General features: G+C 39.8%; 1 protein-coding gene across 21 annotated transcripts; it reads left to right on the forward strand.

The window, feature by feature from the left end:
• Positions 1-1064: 1064 nt before the first annotated feature.
• Positions 1065-19911, forward strand: aifm1 (apoptosis inducing factor mitochondrion associated 1). Of its 21 annotated transcripts, none has more exons than XM_074612096.1 (24): positions 1067-1338; positions 3611-3741; positions 3847-3967; positions 4123-4146; positions 4819-4950; positions 7594-7665; positions 7869-7940; positions 8036-8113; positions 8969-9040; positions 9247-9318; positions 9414-9488; positions 9871-9989; positions 10081-10211; positions 10728-10818; positions 10976-11060; positions 11139-11215; positions 12846-12954; positions 13067-13174; positions 13297-13385; positions 13467-13607; positions 15533-15675; positions 17609-17733; positions 17827-18017; positions 19473-19911. In XM_074612096.1, the coding sequence occupies exons 1-24, from the start codon at positions 1251-1253 to the stop codon at positions 19542-19544; spliced, it is 2418 nt and encodes an 805-aa protein (XP_074468197.1). In that variant the 5' UTR covers positions 1067-1250; the 3' UTR covers positions 19545-19911. The 21 variants fall into 21 exon arrangements, with proteins under 21 accessions (XP_074468199.1, XP_074468197.1, XP_074468198.1 ...); XM_074612097.1 differs by having other exon boundaries at positions 7869-7937; XM_074612098.1 differs by lacking the exon at positions 4123-4146 and having other exon boundaries at positions 1065-1338.
• The last annotated feature ends 142 nt before the right edge of the window (positions 19912-20053 follow it).

Genomic DNA, 20053 nt, shown 5'->3' on the forward strand with positions numbered 1-20053 from the left:
ATATTTTATGATGTTATAGAGTCCATCAATGGGAAAATTTCATATTCATAGGTCTAAATCATGACTCAGTGAAAACCAAATGAGAATTTGTGAATATAACTACACAAACTAAATTTGTGTAAATAATTAGCCTTACAAAACATTACAGTGTATTACATTAATAGTGTCTTCATTTAGTTATAATACAAATCCATTATGCATTTACACTCTATGGAAATACTATGAAAACCCCATTTTTCTTGTTCTATATTTACCTCGTGTTGTGAATGACATATTTAGTAAATCCTTATCATTGTTATTATTATTGTGTTGTCATTTGTTTTACACATATAAATAGAATATATCTTATTTTATTTTATTTCTATGGCTTTACATGAACCATGTATTTATACAACCTCATTTTATTACTATATCTTCCCTGATACCTGCCACCTCTATTTCTGTTTCTTTTCAGTTAAAAAAAACTAACTGTAAAACTTTTCTTAAACTTGCTGTATGTTAATGAACTGTGGAGGGCAGCAGTACACTGTGGCTGCATGTATCTGTAGAAATGTCAAGAAGAAGAACCCGGATTACGCACAAGGCCTATGGAAGAAGTTAGGACACGGGTTTTGGGTATAGGGTACAACACATGCGCAGTGTAACTCAAACTGAGGTCGTGATTTGCGATTGGCTCAATTTCGGCGAGGGCAGACTAGATTCTACTGCGCATGTGTTATACCCCCGCAGATATGACACCTGTCCCAGCCTCCTTCAATACGCCTTGTACGCGATCCAAAGAGTCTTGAAGGAAAGAGCATGAAACAGCTGCGGTGTGACAGCATTTAATACAGAGTTTAAATCTGAAAACAACATCAACTTTAACAATGTAGCCGTTGACTATAGGATTAGAAGTACTATGATGCATTATACCACACAAATAACAACAAAAACAATGTCAAGTCGTTTAAGACTTCACGAAAATCATGTTCAACACTGCCACTGATATCACCGGCGACGCCATCTTTATTCCAAAGCCGTTATCCTACTTCGTAGTGGGTGGTGAACTATCTTACGTGGTCAAAGAGTCTTTACGATTACCCATGACTCCCCTGAAACGTATGACCTGTCTGTGGCCTTGGAGTGTAGCGCGGTGCTGCTAGTTCTCAGTGTGTGCTGGCTCCTTGACTTAATTAACGTTAACTAGTTAGTGTTCGTGTCCGACAGGTCGGCTACTAATCTGGAAGCCTTTCCAGCGGAGCTCAGTCACAATGCTGAAATGTAGAACTGTATGGAACAAGCTTGCACCACTTGCTAGAGCCTCCTCAACTGTGTGCCGGCAGAATGTGAGAAGAGCAGGTAAGTTAGGTAACGTGAACTAACTGTAGGTGCAGGAACTGTAAGCGTCTCCTTGTTAGCTCGCCTCAATGCAAACTCATTGTTTGTAAATTAGCTAAATCAGCATGAGATTGCAATGATGCAATATCTTTTGGTAGCTTAGCTTCTGTATATTGACCTTCGTTTGTCTGTGACAAAGCTAACGTTATCTGAGCAAATAAGCATATGGCAACATGTAGAAGTCAATGACATATTTCATAACTATGTTATCGTTAGCTTCAACCATACTGCACGCCACTGGTTGGAGCTCTCGCATGAAGCTTATTGCCACAAAGCAACGCGAATGAATGAAACATAAACTGTCACACATGTTCACACTGATACTGGGTTGCAGTATGTTTATTCCAGGTGTTACATCATAGTGTGTAACCCTACTGTTAGAGTTGACCATGCTTACATAGGTGTCCTTCTGCTCAGTATTCCAATAGGTTGGTTGAATGTACAATGATGAAGAAAGGAAGCAGTGGGGGAGTTATTAGAGGAAAGTAGTTAATGAGAGAGTTAGACCATAATGAGATTTCAAGCCTCAAAACTCAACTCTTAATTCTGTGCGCGTGTGTGCTTTCTTTCCAATTAAAGCTTTAGTAGGCAGAAATGTGTTGGTATCATTGTGCAAAAAATCCTTAATAACCTTTCAGCATATTGTAATTCAAATGTTCTGAGAGAAAACTAGACTTCTGCACCTCCTCATGGCTCTGTTTTCAGTCTTTTAAAAAAAATCTAGCCCTGCTCCTGCTGGTTGGCGGTGCTTGGTATTTCCTCAACAAAACTCAACATGGCTGTCGTGTCACAAACTCATTTTACAGCTAAACAAAATGTTTTTGAAAACATTTGAGGCGAAAAATAGTCATTACAGTAACAGAATATTGAATCATATTTGATCAGCGCTGCCTAGTTTGACCGTTTGATCGGAATTTGCGAGTGATTGACAGACGGCAGCTGAACGGCAGGTTGTTTTCCTCCAGTCTGTGAAATCTTGCCGATGCCATTAGGAGCACCGGAGGACACAGAGACACATGATTTTTTTTCAGATTACCTGTCTCATGCACTACTCTCAGGATATAGTGACCGTCTTATAAAAATAACTTTTTTAAATCATATTTGCTCCATTTCTACCCACTGCAGCTTTAACCTAATTAACAAGCACAAGTATTCTTGAGCGTACAAAGTGTGCCAGTCCCTTCATTTTGGGGAATGTCAAGTTCAAGCTCATGCTGACATGTAGTCAGAAATGGATTAGTACATTGCAGATCAGTATACATTGAAGCTCTTGTAGTAAGACATGTTTTCATTGTCAGCATGTGAATATACTGTACAACAAGCAGCACATTTGCACAAATAATTTTAACTTTTAGAAATTGTATTATATAATACATTCTTCTTCAACAGTCACATGTCTGTATATTTCACATTTCCAACAGGCTAACATGGTTGGATGGATTCTGGATTCTTAGCCAGGCAGCCGCTTTCATGGCAGTGTTATTGTTTTCACCTGCTGTATAAACTGTAGAACAGAAAATGTAGTGTCATGCTGGTCTTGCCTCATTGTTGTTGGTGTCGGGCCAAATAGCAAAGTGAGATGTAATTGACAGAACAATGAATATTTCATGTGAATAAGTGGCATTGTCAGTTAGATAGCTGCAACTAGTGTTGACACAATACTGGAATTTCTAACTTCAATACAATACCTTGAAAAATATTGATATTCAATACCATTTTCGATACCACGGTGAAAATTTGACACAACATTGAGGGCATATGATTTTAGATTTCTATTAAAAGATAAATAGCAGTATGTGTGTGTCAACTTGCTGTTGGAGAGAAGAGGGAGCAGAAAGCGCAGCTGGTACCCGTGTATCGATACTGTGGAAAATGAGAATTTAAACCGTTTCAAATATTCAGTATCGATATGTATCGATACTTTTGACAACACTATCTGCAACTAAGCCTGATCAACATCAACAAAAACAAGATGAATGCACCAGTTTTAGTGTTTTACCATACTCCACCATACAGGAAAAAGATATGCATTGTTAATCACATTTAATCTATATTCTAAGTCCAAGTTCAGTGAATTAGTCATGTGTGTATAATACATGGCTTGGAAATCTACTGCAATTACGATTTGACCTCTGTTTGGATCACTTTTGTGAGCACCGTCAAAAGTTGTTAGACTGAAATTGTTGCAGTTTTGACCAATCAAACTTTTCATTATTTGTCAAATTGTTTTCAGGGTTAAACAATGGCAGATTACCAGCTTCCGTACCTGCGGCTCACATGTCCACCGGGCCTGCAGGGGGAGGTAGGGAAAACCAGCTCTACTTCCTTCTGGTTGGAGCAGCCTGCGTTGGTGGTGGAGTATATGTGAGTTAGTCTGTCATAACATACACAGCATGCATTGATTGAAAATCATGTCAGTTGCAGTCAGTTCGCCAACATTCATGGCTGAAAACTTTTCTGTTTTCACAGACATACCGAACTATCAAGGGGGACGGCCAAAGATACGAGGACCGTATTGAGGAAATTTCATCCAGACCATTTAAAAATGTCACACAAGAACCAGCCACATACATCCAGTCAGAGCCTCCTGGTGAGCATTTTTTTATCAACTGATTTTAGTGACAATAAAACTTGGGACTGTTTACTTAATTCCAAATACAAGTCTAGATATATTCCTATGAGACCTGCAGCATTCCACTTTGACCCTTTTTTGTTCATGTTTTGTTTATTTTGTTTTTGCTTCAGCTGTGGAAGCCACTGAGACAGAGGGTGAGTGATTTCTCTCTCACTTCTTAGTAGATATTTATCTTAACATTTATAGATCAAACTCCAACTCTGTTAATAAGTTATTAAGGAAAACTTAACCATGATATAGTCACTACAGCGAGCAAAGAGCTTGTGCATAAGCTACTACAAACATCTTGCCTGCCTACAACAAGGCCTCTACAGTATTTGCTGTGTCACTCTTTTGACTGAAAGGTTTTTGTTTTTTAATAATCATAGTTAAAGGTTATTTGGTAAGAGTAGGCTTGGAATCGGCTGACTCTGCAGGGCACGGTTTAGTTTCCTCTTTATTGCAATGTACACAGCAGAGTTTGAGACTACAAAACAAACAGAATTTAAATTGGTGGTGGATTGGGTTTAATGTCTTACTTTAAACCCTGTTTCTTTTTATGATTAATAAACCCTCTGAATGTCACATAACACAAAAAAAGAGTGTTAGGTTGAAATTAGGTTGAATATCAGTCTAAGTAGGGCTGGGCAATATGATGATACATATCGTCAGAATGATATGAAAATGTCTATCGTATCAGGATCATGGGATTTTTATTGTCATTTCATAACATGTCAACATATCTTCCACAGAGATAAACAAAACATTAATTTTGGACCTGCTAAAATGTTAAAGATGTTTGATAATGCTGTTCATTTCTCTGTCAGCCGTCCCTGAGCCAGAACTTGAAGCAGCACCGTCACCAGAACCTGAAGCAGCACCTTCACCTGAAGAGTCAGCCCCTCTGGCCCCTGATGCTGAAATAGTGGCCCCCATTGAAACAACTGAACCACCCCCAGGTTGTTTGCATACTTTTCTATACCTCTACTTGCATGAATAACATGTGCTCCCTGTATAAACCGTGTGTTTGAACCAAAAAGTAATAGGAAAAGCGTACTAGGTATGGAATTGTGTGTATTATCACACTTTTTCTGTTACACTTTGTAGACATACTATACTATACTACACTATACTAAAGAGAACTGAGTCAGAAATGGTGACACCTACTGGTAAACTCAGGTTAGTGCAAAAAAAAAAAAGGCTGTATAACACATGTGTCATTCTGTGTCAAATCAGATAGAGTTTTTGTTTACATTTCAGATTTTGTTCAAACCTTATGTATATGCTATTTTATTTTTAATTTTTTTTAATTTCACAAGATTTGAGTCTTATTATGCATAACAGACTACCCATGCATAGTCCTGTATTTAGCGATGAAGACAGAAACTAAAATAACTCACAATACACTTAATGTTTAATTATACACATCATAGTGCTGTAATAATATGGCAAGTGAGGTGGAGATTAATTCCAGTATTACAAGTAACAAAGGAAAACAATGATGCAGAAGGTGATTAGTCCTCAATTGATTTGACATACAGTTATTTGCAGAAAGGTAGCACTCAAAAGCCACTTCAATGTCTCTCTGGTGGTCTTCCTATCCAGATTGTATAGTTTCCTCCCGATGGTAGGCGGAGCTGGGATGGTGGACAGAACATGTACATTTGGCACCCAACAGATATCATCTAATGGATCTCACTTGTATATCTAGTGACATAATCTTAATCAGGCGTCTCCAGGCCTGCTCCTGGAGAACAACCCTAATCAATCACACCTTTTTTTTTTAATTTGATCGGGACAGATACAATGTACATAGACAATTTAGTATCATAGTGCTTACAGTGGATGCTAATTTGCAACACCTGCCCCTAGAAGGTTTTTTTGTGAAAATAAGAGATTAAAACAGAACTGAGTAATAATCAGATGTACCAGAGAGGTCCCAGTTTCCCAGCATGGGTAGCCGATTGGGCATAATAAGCCTCATATCTTGTTCAAACATGAAGACAACATGGAAGAAACTTGTAACTTTACACACAAAATGTCTACATATAGTCCCCTTTTCACACAAATGTTCATGGTCCTAGGAATTAGTCAACATTGCCATTTTGGCATCTCACAATGGCTTGCCATACTTGCCATACCTCGGATTTGGGCTAAATGATTTTGAAAAATGATCCAATTGCGATTATTTTTACTGATATTTGATTTGCGAAATTAAAAGGAATAATATTTACATCATTATTCTTATATTCATTGAAAAACATATTAAAATGATTATGGTGTGATTTTTATTTTTTTTAATTTTTTTAGGAAATAGATAACGTCCATATGTAGATACTTCAGGGGACTGCCTTTTCAAGGGCCATCTGCTTGTGTACACCATTTTGCCTGTGCCTCTACCAAAGTTCATGGCTCTAGGAGTTATATGTCTGAAGATATTAAACCCTAAAAATGGCTTCCAGCCTGGGACATTTTTTTAGGGTGCGATGATGACAAAATACGGAGTGGCAAAATAATATGCAGTTCTCAAAATTTAGCAAAAATATTTTACAGAATGTTATTTTTTGATCTCACATAGCATATGCATAAGGTTTGGATAAAATATAAAATATAAAAAGTCTCTTTATACCCTGCACATAATTGTCCCACATTAGTAATGTGTCCAAGATACAATTTAATGGTGATGACATGTTTTATACACAAGGCCCTCTGGATGTTTGTATTGTCTCGTCTGTGTGCGTATTGTCCGAATCCAGAAGCTGAGAAGTTTACTGCATGATCTGTGACTTTGCCCTCAGGTTGAATGTGTTAATTTGTTATTCATGTTCTTGTATTTAGTGATGCCTGTGCCCTGCTCAGTATGTTCTGTTGGGTATCATTTACTTTGCGTCCTCTAACCTTGTAAATTAACCCTTTTACAGTTTCAGTTCACTTTTGGACACTCACATACTCACCTCCACTTTGAACTGTAAATACTTTTGTTTTTGTGGGACACAATCGTTGGAGTTGTCAGTATTTTCTACAAATATCTCGGCCCCTGGTGTGCTTTGTTATATTTGTGATATCAAAAGGAACCCCTCCTCTCTGATGGTTTCTGTGAATGTGTCACACTTTGTCCTGGGATAGTACTCAATTTTCTTTTTCCACTATTAATGTGATAGTATTGTCAATAATTGGAAGCTGCCCTTTGAAGTGGATTATATTTCTTACCTCCAAACTTCTTTCATGCTGTGTCTAAGATGCAAAAGGTTTTCACAGCAGTTTCTAAGTTAAACAGGAAGGAAGGAACCAAAAGGTCCCTGGTACTTGTAAACATCAGGGTGGTTCGACATGCTTGATTTAAAAAATAGCAATGACACTGTTATCAACACATACAAAGTTTACAACCCCAAACTCAGCTCCTTGATGGTATACAGTATGCACGTTTCTGTAGAAGATAAACCACAAATTGGGCAGCTTCCACTTGTTATTGTGTTAATGTGCATGCTCTGCAGAATGTTCCCAGGGTAAAGCTGAGGAAATGCATGGATCCTGATGGTCTTCCCCTTGAATAATTTTGTAAAGAATTTAATCTTAACCCATAGTATGGATTGCCTCAACAGCAGATGAACCAGTGGTAGAAGCAGCCCCAGAAGAGGCAGCAGAACTACCTGCTGCACATGTAGTTGAGGAGGGTAAGATTTGAGAAGAAAGGATACTCTGATCTAATTAATTTACTCATAATTTACTTCTATTGGAATTACATTCAGGTGCCATTTTCTCCTGACCTGAGTCTGTGTCTAGTAGAAGCATACTACAGCTCAGTTAAAGATGTATTTCACATTATCTGTAGTGCACATCAGAGGTTATGTAACTTAAATTGCCACTATACTACCAGAACCATCACCCCCCTCTGAGCCGTCCCCTGCTGAGCTTACAGAGCCACCCCCTGCACCAGTTGAGGAGAGTGGTAAGCACTCAGTCAGTGGAACCAGTGATGTACATTTACCACATCTGAAGGGTTTATTTTGTCTTAACTGGTTGATGCTCCGGTTATACTAACAGAACCTACAGCAGCAGCAGCAGCAGAAAGTCCCGCAGCAGAGCCAACCGAGCCTCAACCGGAAGTTGTGGCAGAGAGTGGTAAGACCATAGTCCTACCTCGGTTGGAGCGGGGAAGCGGGCACATCGATCCTTTTTCCCATTTTATTAACTTTAATTTCAAACACCTTTTCTCCTATTTATATTTTTCACATTGTTCTCTCATAACAGCTTTTCACCCTACCTGTTTGTCTTTTTTTCACATTGTTTGGGTTCTTGTAATGATAAAGGTTAATCTCACTCAAGTGAAAAAGATTTCTGTTTCTGTACAACTTTGCACTCATACTCACCTCCATTCTGAACTGTAAATATTTCTGTTTTTGTTGGACGCAGTTGTTGGAGTTGTCAGTATTTCCTACAAATATCTTGGCTCCTGGTGTGCTTTGTTATATTTGTGATATAAAATGGAACCTGACAGTTTCTGTAAATGTGTCAAACTTTTGAAACTTTGTCCTGGGATAGTATCAAAAGTGTATTCCCTGTTAATGTCAGGGTATTGTTCATAATTGGAAGCTGCCCTTTGAAGTGGATTTTATTATTTCCTTCCAAATGTCTTTCATGCTGTGTCCAATGGCGCTTTCACAAGCCATAGTCCGTTTGGTTAATCCGAACCAGAGTGAAATTGATTCGGTTCTTTTTTCTATTTAGTCTGGTTCGGTTTCACAGTGCACAAATTAAAGCGGACCAAATTTAAAAAAAAAAAAAAAAAAAGTTGCTGAGGGGCATGTGGAAGTTAACCACAAATTGGGCAGCTTCCACTTGTTATTGTGTTAAAGTGCATGCTCTGCAGATGTTCCCAGGGTAAAGCTGAGGAAATGCATGGATCTTGATGGTCTTCCAATCGAATAATCTCTTAAAGAATTTAATCTTAACCTATACTATGGGTTGCCCCAACAGCAGAAGAGCCAGTGGTAGAAGCATTTCCAGAAGAGGCAGCAGAACCAGCTGCTGCACCTGTAGTTGAGGAGGGTAAGATTTGAGAAGAAAGGATACTCTGATGTAATTAATTTACTCATTCTATTGGAAATATATTCAGGTGCCATTTACACCATCTGACCTGAGTCTGTGTTTAGTAGAAGCTTACTACAGCTCAGCTAAAGATATATTTCAGATATTATGTGTAGTGCACATCAGAGGTTCTAATTATGTATCTTAAATTGCCACTATACTACCAGAACCATCACCCCCCTCTGAGCCGTCCCCAGCTGAGCTTACAGAGCCACCCCCTGCACCTGTTGAGGAGAGTGGTAAGCACTCAGTCAGTGGAACCAGTGATGTACATTTACCACATAGGAAGGGTTTATTTTGTCTTAACTGGTTGATGCTCCGGTTATACTAACAGAACCTACAGCAGCAGCAGCAGAAAGCCCCGCAGCAGAGCCAACCGAGCCTCAACCAGAAGTTGTGGCAGAGAGTGGTAAGACCATAGTCCAGCCTCGGTTGGAGCGGGGAAGCGGGCACACCGATACCTTTTCCCATTTTGTTAATGTTAATTTCAAACACCTTTTTCTTCTATTTATTTTTTTAACATTTTTCCTCATTACAGCTTTTCTCCCCGACTTTTTATGTTTTTTTTTCACATTGTTTTGGTTTTTGTAGTGATAACGGTTAATCTCACTCACATGACAAATTTAATTTCTTTCCCATTTACTCCTTTCAGGTGTACTGTATTTGTGTAATTCATGGGTGCTTCTGAGCATCCAAGATCATGCACTGACTGTGTCTCTCTCTCTTGCTTTTTGCCTTTTTCTCTCTCTTGCTCTCTCGTGCTTGCTGTCGCTCTCTCATGCCAACTCCAGGAGACTCAGCACCTGCCTCTCTCAAGCTCCCCTCACACACCCCTTACCTCCTGATTGGTGGAGGAACCGCCTCTTTCGCCGCTGCCCGGTCCATTCGAGCCAGAGACCCCGGTGCCAAGGTCAGCATTCAGTCCATCATTCACCTTGTTGTACCTGAGTTTCTCAGTTACGTTTGGGTGTTTTTCCTCATGTACTGTATCTGCCTACCAGGTATTGATTGTGACTGATGAGCCAGACCCTCCATACATGAGACCGCCTCTTTCTAAGGAACTGTGGTTCTCTGATGACCCCAGTGTGACGGAAACACTGCGTTTCAAACAGTGGAATGGAAAGGAAAGGAGGTTTGTTCAAGTTTTTTGTATTGTGCTTTTGGTTTATTCAATTTTGTTTTCTTGAATTCTTTCTGTTTTGCCTTGACTCTGTCTTTTCTTACAATCTGTCTGCCTCAACATTTGTCTCTCTGCTGGGATAAGTGGTCATCACAGACCGTAATGTCCTGTGACAACAGTTTCTGTTGGTGGCACTTTTTCTATTCAGGTTAACATCACTGTTCATGTTAACTATCAGCACTAAACTCTGTTTACTGACTTCCCATTTTTTCAGTATTCACAATAGACCGTTGTTGGTGTCAAACAAAACTTGCACCATTTCCTACGCTACTAAGGATTTATTTTCCCCAGGAAATAGCAGTTCAGCACAGTGTTTTTGCAACTTGGTGTTGTCATAACAACAATTAAAATTAATACTGTTACTTTTTGCTGGTTTGTGCGACTTGCTGCCTGATTAGTGGCAAAAAAAAAAATCATATAAGAAGAAAATTCAAATATTTTAATACCTTTTTTGTGTTTATTTGCCAGTATCTACTTCCAGCCACCATCATTCTACATTAATGCGGAAGAATTGGATGGTGCAGAAAATGGTGGAGTGGCAATTCTCACCGGCAAAAAGGTTGGTTTGTATTTGTTTTTCCCTTAACAGTCAGACACTACAGTGTGCTGATGTCATAATCATACACAGTACATGATAGTAGTATTCATATACCAGAAGTGAGGAATTTCATTGGCAGATGTAAATGTACTTCTTCACATGATTTAATCCATTTTAGGTGGTTCACATGGATGTGAGAGGAAACAAAATAAAACTGGACGATGATACTGAGATTTCATACGACAAGTGTTTGATTGCTACAGGTAAGCCTCTTTCAAATGCATGCATTACCATGTGAGGTTTAAACCTGCTGGAAGCTAATTTGAACTGTTCACTTTCAGGTGGTGTGCCAAGAAATCTGCAGGTCATTGAAAGAGCAGGAGAGGAGGTGATGAAGAGGACAACGTTGTTCCGCAAGGTCAGTGTTTAACCACAAGAGGGCGATAGCTTTGTTTCAGTTTTGGAATCTTTGGCTGAAACAGTGACACAGTTTGGCTGCGGGAGTAAAGGAAATATTTAGATGGCAATATTTTTGAAGTTGTTTGGAAGTGTAAGATAACAGGAAATACTCTCCCACCACTCTTGAATAGGTCAATCAGCAAAATACTTAGTTTTGTCTAGAAAATGATACAAAGTATATCTTCAGTCTAAAATCATAAACGGTAGGTTTTCCTTATCCGATGAGAGGGTCATACTGTAAAGGACAGAGGGTGTCGTATCCTCTACAGATTGTAAAGCTCCCCTCTGGCAAATTTGGGATTTTGGGCTATACAAGTAAAATTGACTTGACTTAACTGACTAGAAGTGGTGTACATCATCTGAAAGCTGTGAACCTGAAGATTAATTTGAGATGCAGCTCAGCACTGTGAGTCAAGTTGTTCTAGTCATGAATCTGTAAAAAAAAATATGAATTAATTAATTGTGGATCGTGAAAGTGTATGCGAGCTTAGAACATTATGATTGAAGTATATGATAGTCATCCCCATGCCCTATTATGTCTCATAAATTGTTGCAGCAATTTTTGGGTTGATACCATTTGTTACACAGATTTGGTGCTAAATTTAACCATTTTTTACCACTCGAGAATTGATAAAAATGATCAATAATCCCTCCAAAATACCACATTTGGTTGGTGAGTGGATGGCGAGCACTTTTGACATTTGGAGATTTTTCGAATTGCATTGGATGGCGATCACTCCAATTCTGGAAACTGCTCAGAAACCACCTTATTGTCAATCTACCAAGGAAAGCCATCCATCCTCTGAATGCTCTAGGTCTCTGGTTTGTGGTTGTAAAGTTTCATGAGGCTGTGATTATCTTAGAGGTCACCACAGGTCATTTTATAGAGTGAGGTCAAGTTTCAAAAAAAGGTCTCACTATATGAAATTGCTACTATGGGGACTAACATCATCACACATGAATACAATTGGGCTCACTGGATCTACAAAAGTCTCAGCTTTACAGTGATACCCAATTCCAAGACTTTTAGTGGAACCCAGTATGCAGAAATACTCAAACACACCATTTTTAGAATAGGCGAAAATAACCGCATGCAAAAAACTGCATGTTTTTTTCCCCAAACGGCGGTGATTATCATAAAGTGGGCATGTCTGTAAAGGGGAGACTAGTGGGTACCCATAGAACCCAATTTCATTCACATATCTTGATTGTCAGAGGTCAAGGGACCCCTCTGCAAATGGCCATGCCAGTGTTTCCTCGCCAAAATGTAGCCTAACTTTAGAGCGTTATTTAGCTTCCTTCACGACAAGCTAGCATGACATGGTTGGTACCAATGGATTCCTTAGGTTTTTTTTCATCTAAAACTGAGCCTGCTACAACCTCTGAAAAACAGTAAAGTCTGTCAGTTCAGAGGGTTAAGCAGGCAGCAGTGTGTGCAACGTTTACTTTTATTGATCCACTGTTTCTTATCATTCATTCATTACAGTCCCTTCATAGGCCATTTTAATGTGTTTAGAGAAACATTGTGACATATCACTACCAAAAAAAAGAGTAAATTTGATATAAATATAGATAAATCTCCTTCACAGATTGAGGACTTCAAAGCATTGGATAAGGTCTCCAGAAGCATCAAGTCCATCACAATCATTGGAGGCGGCTTCTTGGGCAGCGAGCTGGCCTGTGCCCTCGGCAGGAGATGTAAGACTGCTGGACAAGATGACAGAAAATAGATAATAATACTGACGATTAACAGAATTAATTTGTTGTCTGTTATTGGATCACTCAGCCTCTTTGTCATTTTTTTCCCCAGCAACTGATAGTGACCTGGAGGTGATACAGATGTACCCTGAGAAGGGCAACATGGGAAAAGTGTTGCCTGAGTATCTGAGCAACTGGACAACAGAAAAAGTCAAGACAGGTTAATGTCAATTTTGTACACTTAGCATGTCTGAACTTTAATTTTTAATTGCACACCCTAAGAAACAGCTTTTTATATCCTGATTTCTTGGTTTACTAAATATTCTCCCTTTGGTTTTCTAGAGGGCGTGAAAGTCATCAAAGAAGCTTTGGTGAAATCTGTGGTCTGCAAAGATGATAAGTTAGAAATCCAACTGAAGGATGGCCGACTGGTAGGTCCACATTTTTGTCCAGTCCAGTCCATTCAGGAAATGACTCATTCGTTGCTGATTAACTTGTGCTTCACCATGTAGGTGAAAACCGACCACATTGTTGCAGCTGTTGGCCTGGAGCCCAATGTTGACCTGGCTAAGTCAGCAGGTCTGGAGGTGGACTCTGACTTTGGTGGCTTTCGGGTCAATGCGGAGCTGCAAGCTAGATCCAATATTTGGGTGGTAAGTTAATGTTCATAAGGTAGCTGAAGTGTTCCAATAACAACAGTTAACAGGATCATGACTTGTTGAATGATTTTGACTGGCTTTGGAAAGTAAAGTGCATGTATACTTGATTTAGTTAAACTGGTCACTAGTTGAAGCAGCCGTTTTGCCGTTTATGTTAAACCCCCATGTGCCAATTTTAACTATCTTATGTCCTTTCAAAACTGAGCCTCGTGATAAGTGGATTAACTTTCATGGAGTTGACAGTCCTTTAGTGATACAACTTACCCTTGTTTTTCCAATTAGACAAACTTAAAGGGGTAGTTCGGGTGTTTTGTAGTGGGGCTGTATGAGGTACTTATCCATAATCGGTGTATTACCTACAGTAGATGACAGTCGACACGCCCCTAGTTTGGAGAAATAGACAGCACGGGAGTATCGGGACGGGTGCAAAGCAATGTACTGCTGTGGACGGGGTCGGCAGCAAAACATATTTTAGCCACCAAAAAGAAAGGCTCTCCTAAAAACAATCAATATCAGTTTAAGTGTACGCTATATTTTGAATCTTTTCCGACTGGGAACTGAACTGAACTGGAAGTGAAACTTATCTATGCTCTCTTCAAAGCCAGGAGACAAAAACTGTATAGATAAGTTTCACTTTCAGTTCCCTGTCAGAAAGGTTGGCTGTCAGATGGCAAGATAAAAAGGTGAAAATATTCTAAATATAGCGTACACTTAAACTGATTTTTTTTAGGTGGTCCTTTCTTTTAGGTGCTAAAATACATTTTGCTGACGGCCCTATCTACAGCAGTATATTAATTTGCTCCCGTGACGGTACACCGACTATAGATAAGTACCTCATACAACGCCACTTCAAAACACCAGAATTATCTCTTTAAACATGGCAACTTTTTTAAAGCTAAGTTGGTAATTTGGAACAATTATAAAAATATATATAATAATAAATAAATAAAAATAAATTATTTTTATAAAATTGTCACTATATCCTACAGTAGTGCATGAGACAGGTAATCTGGAAAAAATAATGTTCCTTGTTGTCCTCTGTGCTCATAATGGTATTTGCAGGATTTCACAGACCGGGGGAAAACAACCAATCAGAGCCACGGAGTCTCGACGCAGCTGTCAATCACTGCTCGCGAAACTCATGAACTCCGATCAAACGGTCAAACTAGGCAGCGCTGATCAAATATGAATCAAGATTCTGTTACTGTAATGCACATTTCTCGCCCCTAATATTTCAGAAACATATTTCAGTGTACTGTTCAGCTGTAAAATGTTCGCTCCAGCCGGTGGGTGGTGCTTGGTTTTGGCTCATAGCTGCCGGGTCACAAACTTTCTGATTTTACAGCTAAACAGTACACTAAAATATATTTCTGAAAACATTTGAAGTGAGAAATAGGCATTACAGTAACAGAATAATGATTCATATTTGATCAGCGCTGCCTAGTTTGACCGTTTGATCGGAGTTCACCAGCTGCCCAGAGACAGCTTGGCTCTGATTTGTTGCTTTTGTTCTGGTGTGGTACAAACTTGGAAATGCCATTATGAGCACAAGAGGGAGGCAGAGGGACATGATTTTTTTCAAAGATTATCTTTAAAAATCTATAAAAGCTTTTATCATATTTACTCAAAGTGACCAAATGTAGCTTTAATGAGTTGATAAAAAGTACTAAAATGTAAATAAATTGAAGAAAAACAAATTTACTGTGCTGGATTTTTGAGGTTTACTCAGTAGGTCATGGTTTCATAAATGTATACCTTTCACCTCTTTCAGTCATATCTTTTATCATAGTGTCCCCTTCAGGCAAACTCAGGTGATGGTCCAGAAACAATGCACCTCTGTAGACATGTAATACAGTTGTATTACAGTTAGGAATTTTAATCCATGCCACATATACTCAATCCCTTCTGTCTGGATTTAGGCAGGAGATGCAGCGTGTTTCTATGACATCAGACTGGGCCGCAGACGAGTGGAGCACCACGATCACGCCGTTGTGAGCGGAAGACTAGCAGGAGAGAACATGACGGGAGCCAACAAACCCTACTGGCATCAGTCTATGTTCTGGTGGGTATTAGGGATACTTCCTATTTCCTGCTAGTGATGCTAACTCAATGTTTTCATGGGTCACAAATTCAACCGTTTTTGCAAATGAGAGCTGTAGCTGCAAGCCGTGAAACCAGCTTGAAGTGGAATTGAAGGGGAAATATTTGAGAAAGCGAGAGCCCGTCTGAATTGTTGATTGCACAGGTCCACATTCATTGAATACATTTAAATAAGTGGGCGCTGGGGCAGCATGTACAATTCTACAAATGACTCAGATTTAATCCTTTTAGAAGTCAGATGTGCATGCATGATTGCTTTGAAGACTTGAATACCATTAAGTTCTAAAATATTTAAACTGCCTTTAGAGGACATTAGGATAGGAGTTTCCAGCAGAGGGCTGCATTACTCAGCCCATCATAAATTTACTAACTCTGTTAAAACAGTCCGTTAGTTCATTTTCAGGTCATGAAATCCATTATTTTTTTCATATTTAAAGGAAAAGCTAAGTATTTTTCATCCTGCACCCTATTTTCCCATGTTTTTGTGTGAAAGTGACATGGGGACATTATTTTTTGAAATTAGTCCAGTTTTGAGGGATAATGCTGCAGACAGCAGCCGCTAAACAGTCGCTCGGGGCAACTCCTCACTGCCAATTTGCGTCCCCTAAAAGTGCTTGCCACTGACAGGCTCAGGTTGTTATTATACCGGTACCTTCAGCTCTAAAACTGAGCCTGCTACAGCCTCTGAAAGACAGTAAAGTCGGTCGGGATCGCCGGCATTACTTAAAGTTGTCAGCCAGCTTGAAGCTCATCAGGTGGTGGTAGGGGGTCGTCACTGACGTTCACAACTAATAAGTGCCCTCTCAACCCTGTTTGTTTTGTGTATTTGTGTGTGTATAGAATAGGAGCTGTGTACACAAACATTCACAGTGTTATGGAAGCTGTTTTGACAGATAAAGTTTAAAATGTAGAAACTGCTGTACTTCACAAAAGAGGATAAACTTCAGGAAACTATTTTCAACTTTTCAGAAGATTTAGTTTTTGCCTAGAAAATATAGTTGACACATTACTTTGCGCAAAGTGTCTAGCTGCAGTGTCAGCCTATATTGGCCCAATCTCGGAACCCATCGGCTACTGGTCCGACGCTGATTTAGCCTCTAAGGGCAACGGCTAATATTTCGGGGGTTCTGGCATAACCAGTGGATATCCGGATAACTGATATCAGGGCCAAGACTTCTTCTGTGTGCCGGTCATTGTTTACAGTCCGATTAGTAACTTGAGACGTGATAATGGAGTTGAGAGACGTCTCATCTCATTTCTGTAAACAGATATCTACATATGAATAGAGATCAATAAATTTTAAAAAAGCTAATAAACTAAATTGTCATTAGTTGATAGCCATTGGGTTCCAAGATTGCATTTCGGCCAATGTGTTCGCTTCCGATACCAAAATCTTGTCCCGTTGCCTACAGATTCTGCATTTATATGCACACACATTCAATCTATTTATATAGATTAATATCTGAGGTTAAAGGGGACCTTATGCTTTTGTGCCTTTTCCTTTAGTGTGTTATAACGCCTTGCTTGAAGTCCCGCCTTTTCGGCCGTAAAGTGGTGATGTCACCAAGTAACACAGTTTCATAATACCTGCCTAGCGGCTAGTTTGGCAAACCCGTTTTTTGAACATTAAAGCATGTAAACATGTTCTAGTAGAAAGCCAAAATACAAGTATGGACCTGAAAATAAGCATAATAGGTCCTCTTTAACTCCAAAACAATATCATTAGGATGTGGGCAAAAAGTTTTTTAAATTATTCTTCAATTCCACGTACACTAAAACGTATTGTCATAGCACAAGAAAAAGAAATCGGTGGAGAAAGAATGCTTCTTGCTCTGAGAGCTTTGAATCAAATTGTTCCCTTAACATGCTTTCCAATCTCATATGGTTTGTCACAGGAGTGACCTGGGTCCTGATGTAGGCTACGAGGCGATTGGGATTGTTGACAGCAGCCTACCAACAGTAGGAGTGTTTGCCAAAGCCACTGCCAAGGATACACCTAAAGCTGCCACAGAGCAGTCAGGTATTTATGAAATCTTAATCCTATAAAGAAAAAACAACAGTGAATATGAGGACCAAGGCTCAGATTTAGTCTTACCCGTTAAATGTATTGCAGGAACTGGGATCCGCTCAGAAAGTGAAACAGAGGACACGGCAACTAGCCCAGTGGCCTCGTCAACGTCTGCTCCCGCTGTGGTGCAGCACAAAGACGAGTATGGAAAAGGAGTCATCTTCTACCTGAGAGACAAAGTGGTGGTGGGCATCATCCTCTGGAACGTGTTCAACAGGATGCCCGTCGCAAGGAAGGTACGTCCCTCCCTTTGTAAGAAAAATGCTTTGTGTCGTAGTAAGGATTTAAATTATAGATTTCAGGGTTCAACGTTTGATGTTTTTCTTCACTTGCCTTCACTTTTCACAGTTGGTCAAGTTGGTCAGAAACTTGCCCCGAATCAATTTTCTATTAGCGGTTTTCAAATAACAACAAAGACAATAGTTAATTGTCATGTTTAATCTTTATTTAAAGGGACTGTTTGTAAGAATCAGAAATTGCTTGTTAACAGCAACACGTGGCCGTTTAGTCCACGAAAGTTAGTCGCCCTGTTGCCCGCCTTTGTGCTCGCTATACATAGACGTGAACAAGCGCGGTGTGTGAGTGAAGGCAAGCAGGCAGGCAGAGTACAGCAGAGACTCCGGCCCTGGAGACCAAAGCTACGATCTCCCCTGCGTCCTCCGACCGCAGCCAACACTGTTTAACAGACGGGCTTTACTAGATAGAACTTTGCGGTTTTGGTGCTTCCGTGTAGTTTGTGTTGGAGTCTTGTCTGAACAGTGTAGCCACACGCGAGCGTGCATGGGACACCGACCCGCAATGATTTATACATCTAAGAAGTTACAAACAGTCCCTTTTTAAAGGGGACCTATTATGCTTTTGTGGTTTTTCCCATTCTTTTAGTGTGTTATATAGTTTTTGTGCATGTAAAAGGTCTGCAAAGTTACAAAGCCCAAAGTCCACGCCAAAGGGAGTTACTCTCCCCCACAGTAACACTGGGTGAGGGTGAATAGAGGAGATGTCACGTGTCATCATATTTTTGGTTTACAACACATGCATAGTCTGCACTCGCCGAAATTGAGCCAATAGCAACGCACGACCGCAACTCCAGTTACAATGCGCATGTGTCATACCCCATAGTTCAAGACCTGTGTCCCCGTCTCTTTCAATAAGCCTTGAAACGCTTTGCTTGAAGTCCTGCCTTTTCTTCCGTAAGGTGGTGATGTCACCAAGTACCACATTTGCATAATACCTGCCTAGCGGCTAGTTTGGCACACCCTTAAACAAAGCTAGTTAGAGCGGAACTGGAGCGGACCAATCACAACAGAGTGGGCGAGCTGACGAATCAGAGCAGACTGGGCTTCCAGGAGGGGAGGAGCAGGAGTTCAAACAGAGCGTTTCAGACAGAGGGTGAAAAGAGGTGCTGCAGCACAGCCGGTATGAGAAACATAAAGCGTTTTTTGAACATTAAAGCATTTAAACATGTTCTAGTAGAAACCCAAAATACAAGTATGCACCTGAAAATGAGCATGATTGGTCCTCTTTAAGTAAATTAATCTTCGGTTTCTCCCACATCCTCTAACGCCACCCAACTTAACTCCTGTTTCCAGGATAATTGATATGCCTCAGCTCATTAACTTTGTCTTTACCCGTCGCCATTTTCTCGCGAATGCCCGATCGGTAATGTGCATGTGGAACTCTCTTATTTGTAGATTATCAAGGATGGAGAGGAACACGCAGATCTGAATGAAGTGGCCAAACTGTTCAACATCCATGACGACTAAGATGGCACTCAATGTGGGAGGGGAGTTACGCATCATGTGAAGACTGAACTTTGGCAGCCATTGCCACACAACTGATCACACACACAAAGCAGGAGGATTCATGTCAATGATGTCATCATGTCGCTGAAATATTTTTCACATTTGGAATTTGTATCTGCTGCACTTGTTTTGTTTGTTTCTTTTTTTCTATCCAGGAAAAATCATCGTCAACCAAACTTCTTTGCTCGTGTTTTTGAAAAACATGTAATTGTCCTTCTGCTTTTCCCCCACCAGGCTGAAAATGCTGAGCATTGATTATTGTTTTCCTCTGTGTGATCAGAGCAGCTTGTCGTGAGAGAAGCTGCAATAAAAGCTATTTTTAAAATTGGAGCGATCCCATTAGCTTCATTTTGCTCCGAGATAAATAGCACTGATGACATACAAGTTGACCTGCATTCTGAGCTGTGATGGCTGTTAAAGTCAGTGTGGTTGAGCTCATCTGCCCTAAAGCATTTAAATCAATGTGTACT

This window comes from Sebastes fasciatus, chromosome 16 (assembly GCF_043250625.1).
Source record: "Sebastes fasciatus isolate fSebFas1 chromosome 16, fSebFas1.pri, whole genome shotgun sequence".
Classification (NCBI taxonomy): Eukaryota; Metazoa; Chordata; class Actinopteri; order Perciformes; family Sebastidae; genus Sebastes; species Sebastes fasciatus.

Coding starts and splice junctions, on each gene's coding strand:
- aifm1 (XM_074612096.1), top strand. CDS start 1,251: ATGCTGAAATGTAGAACTGTATGGAACAAGCTTGCACCACTTGCTAGA. Junction 3,742..3,846: donor GCGTTGGTGGTGGAGTATAT/GTGAGTTAGTCT, acceptor CTGTTTTCACAG/ACATACCGAACTATCAAGGG. Junction 4,951..7,593: donor AACAACTGAACCACCCCCAG/GTTGTTTGCATA, acceptor TTGCCTCAACAG/CAGATGAACCAGTGGTAGAA.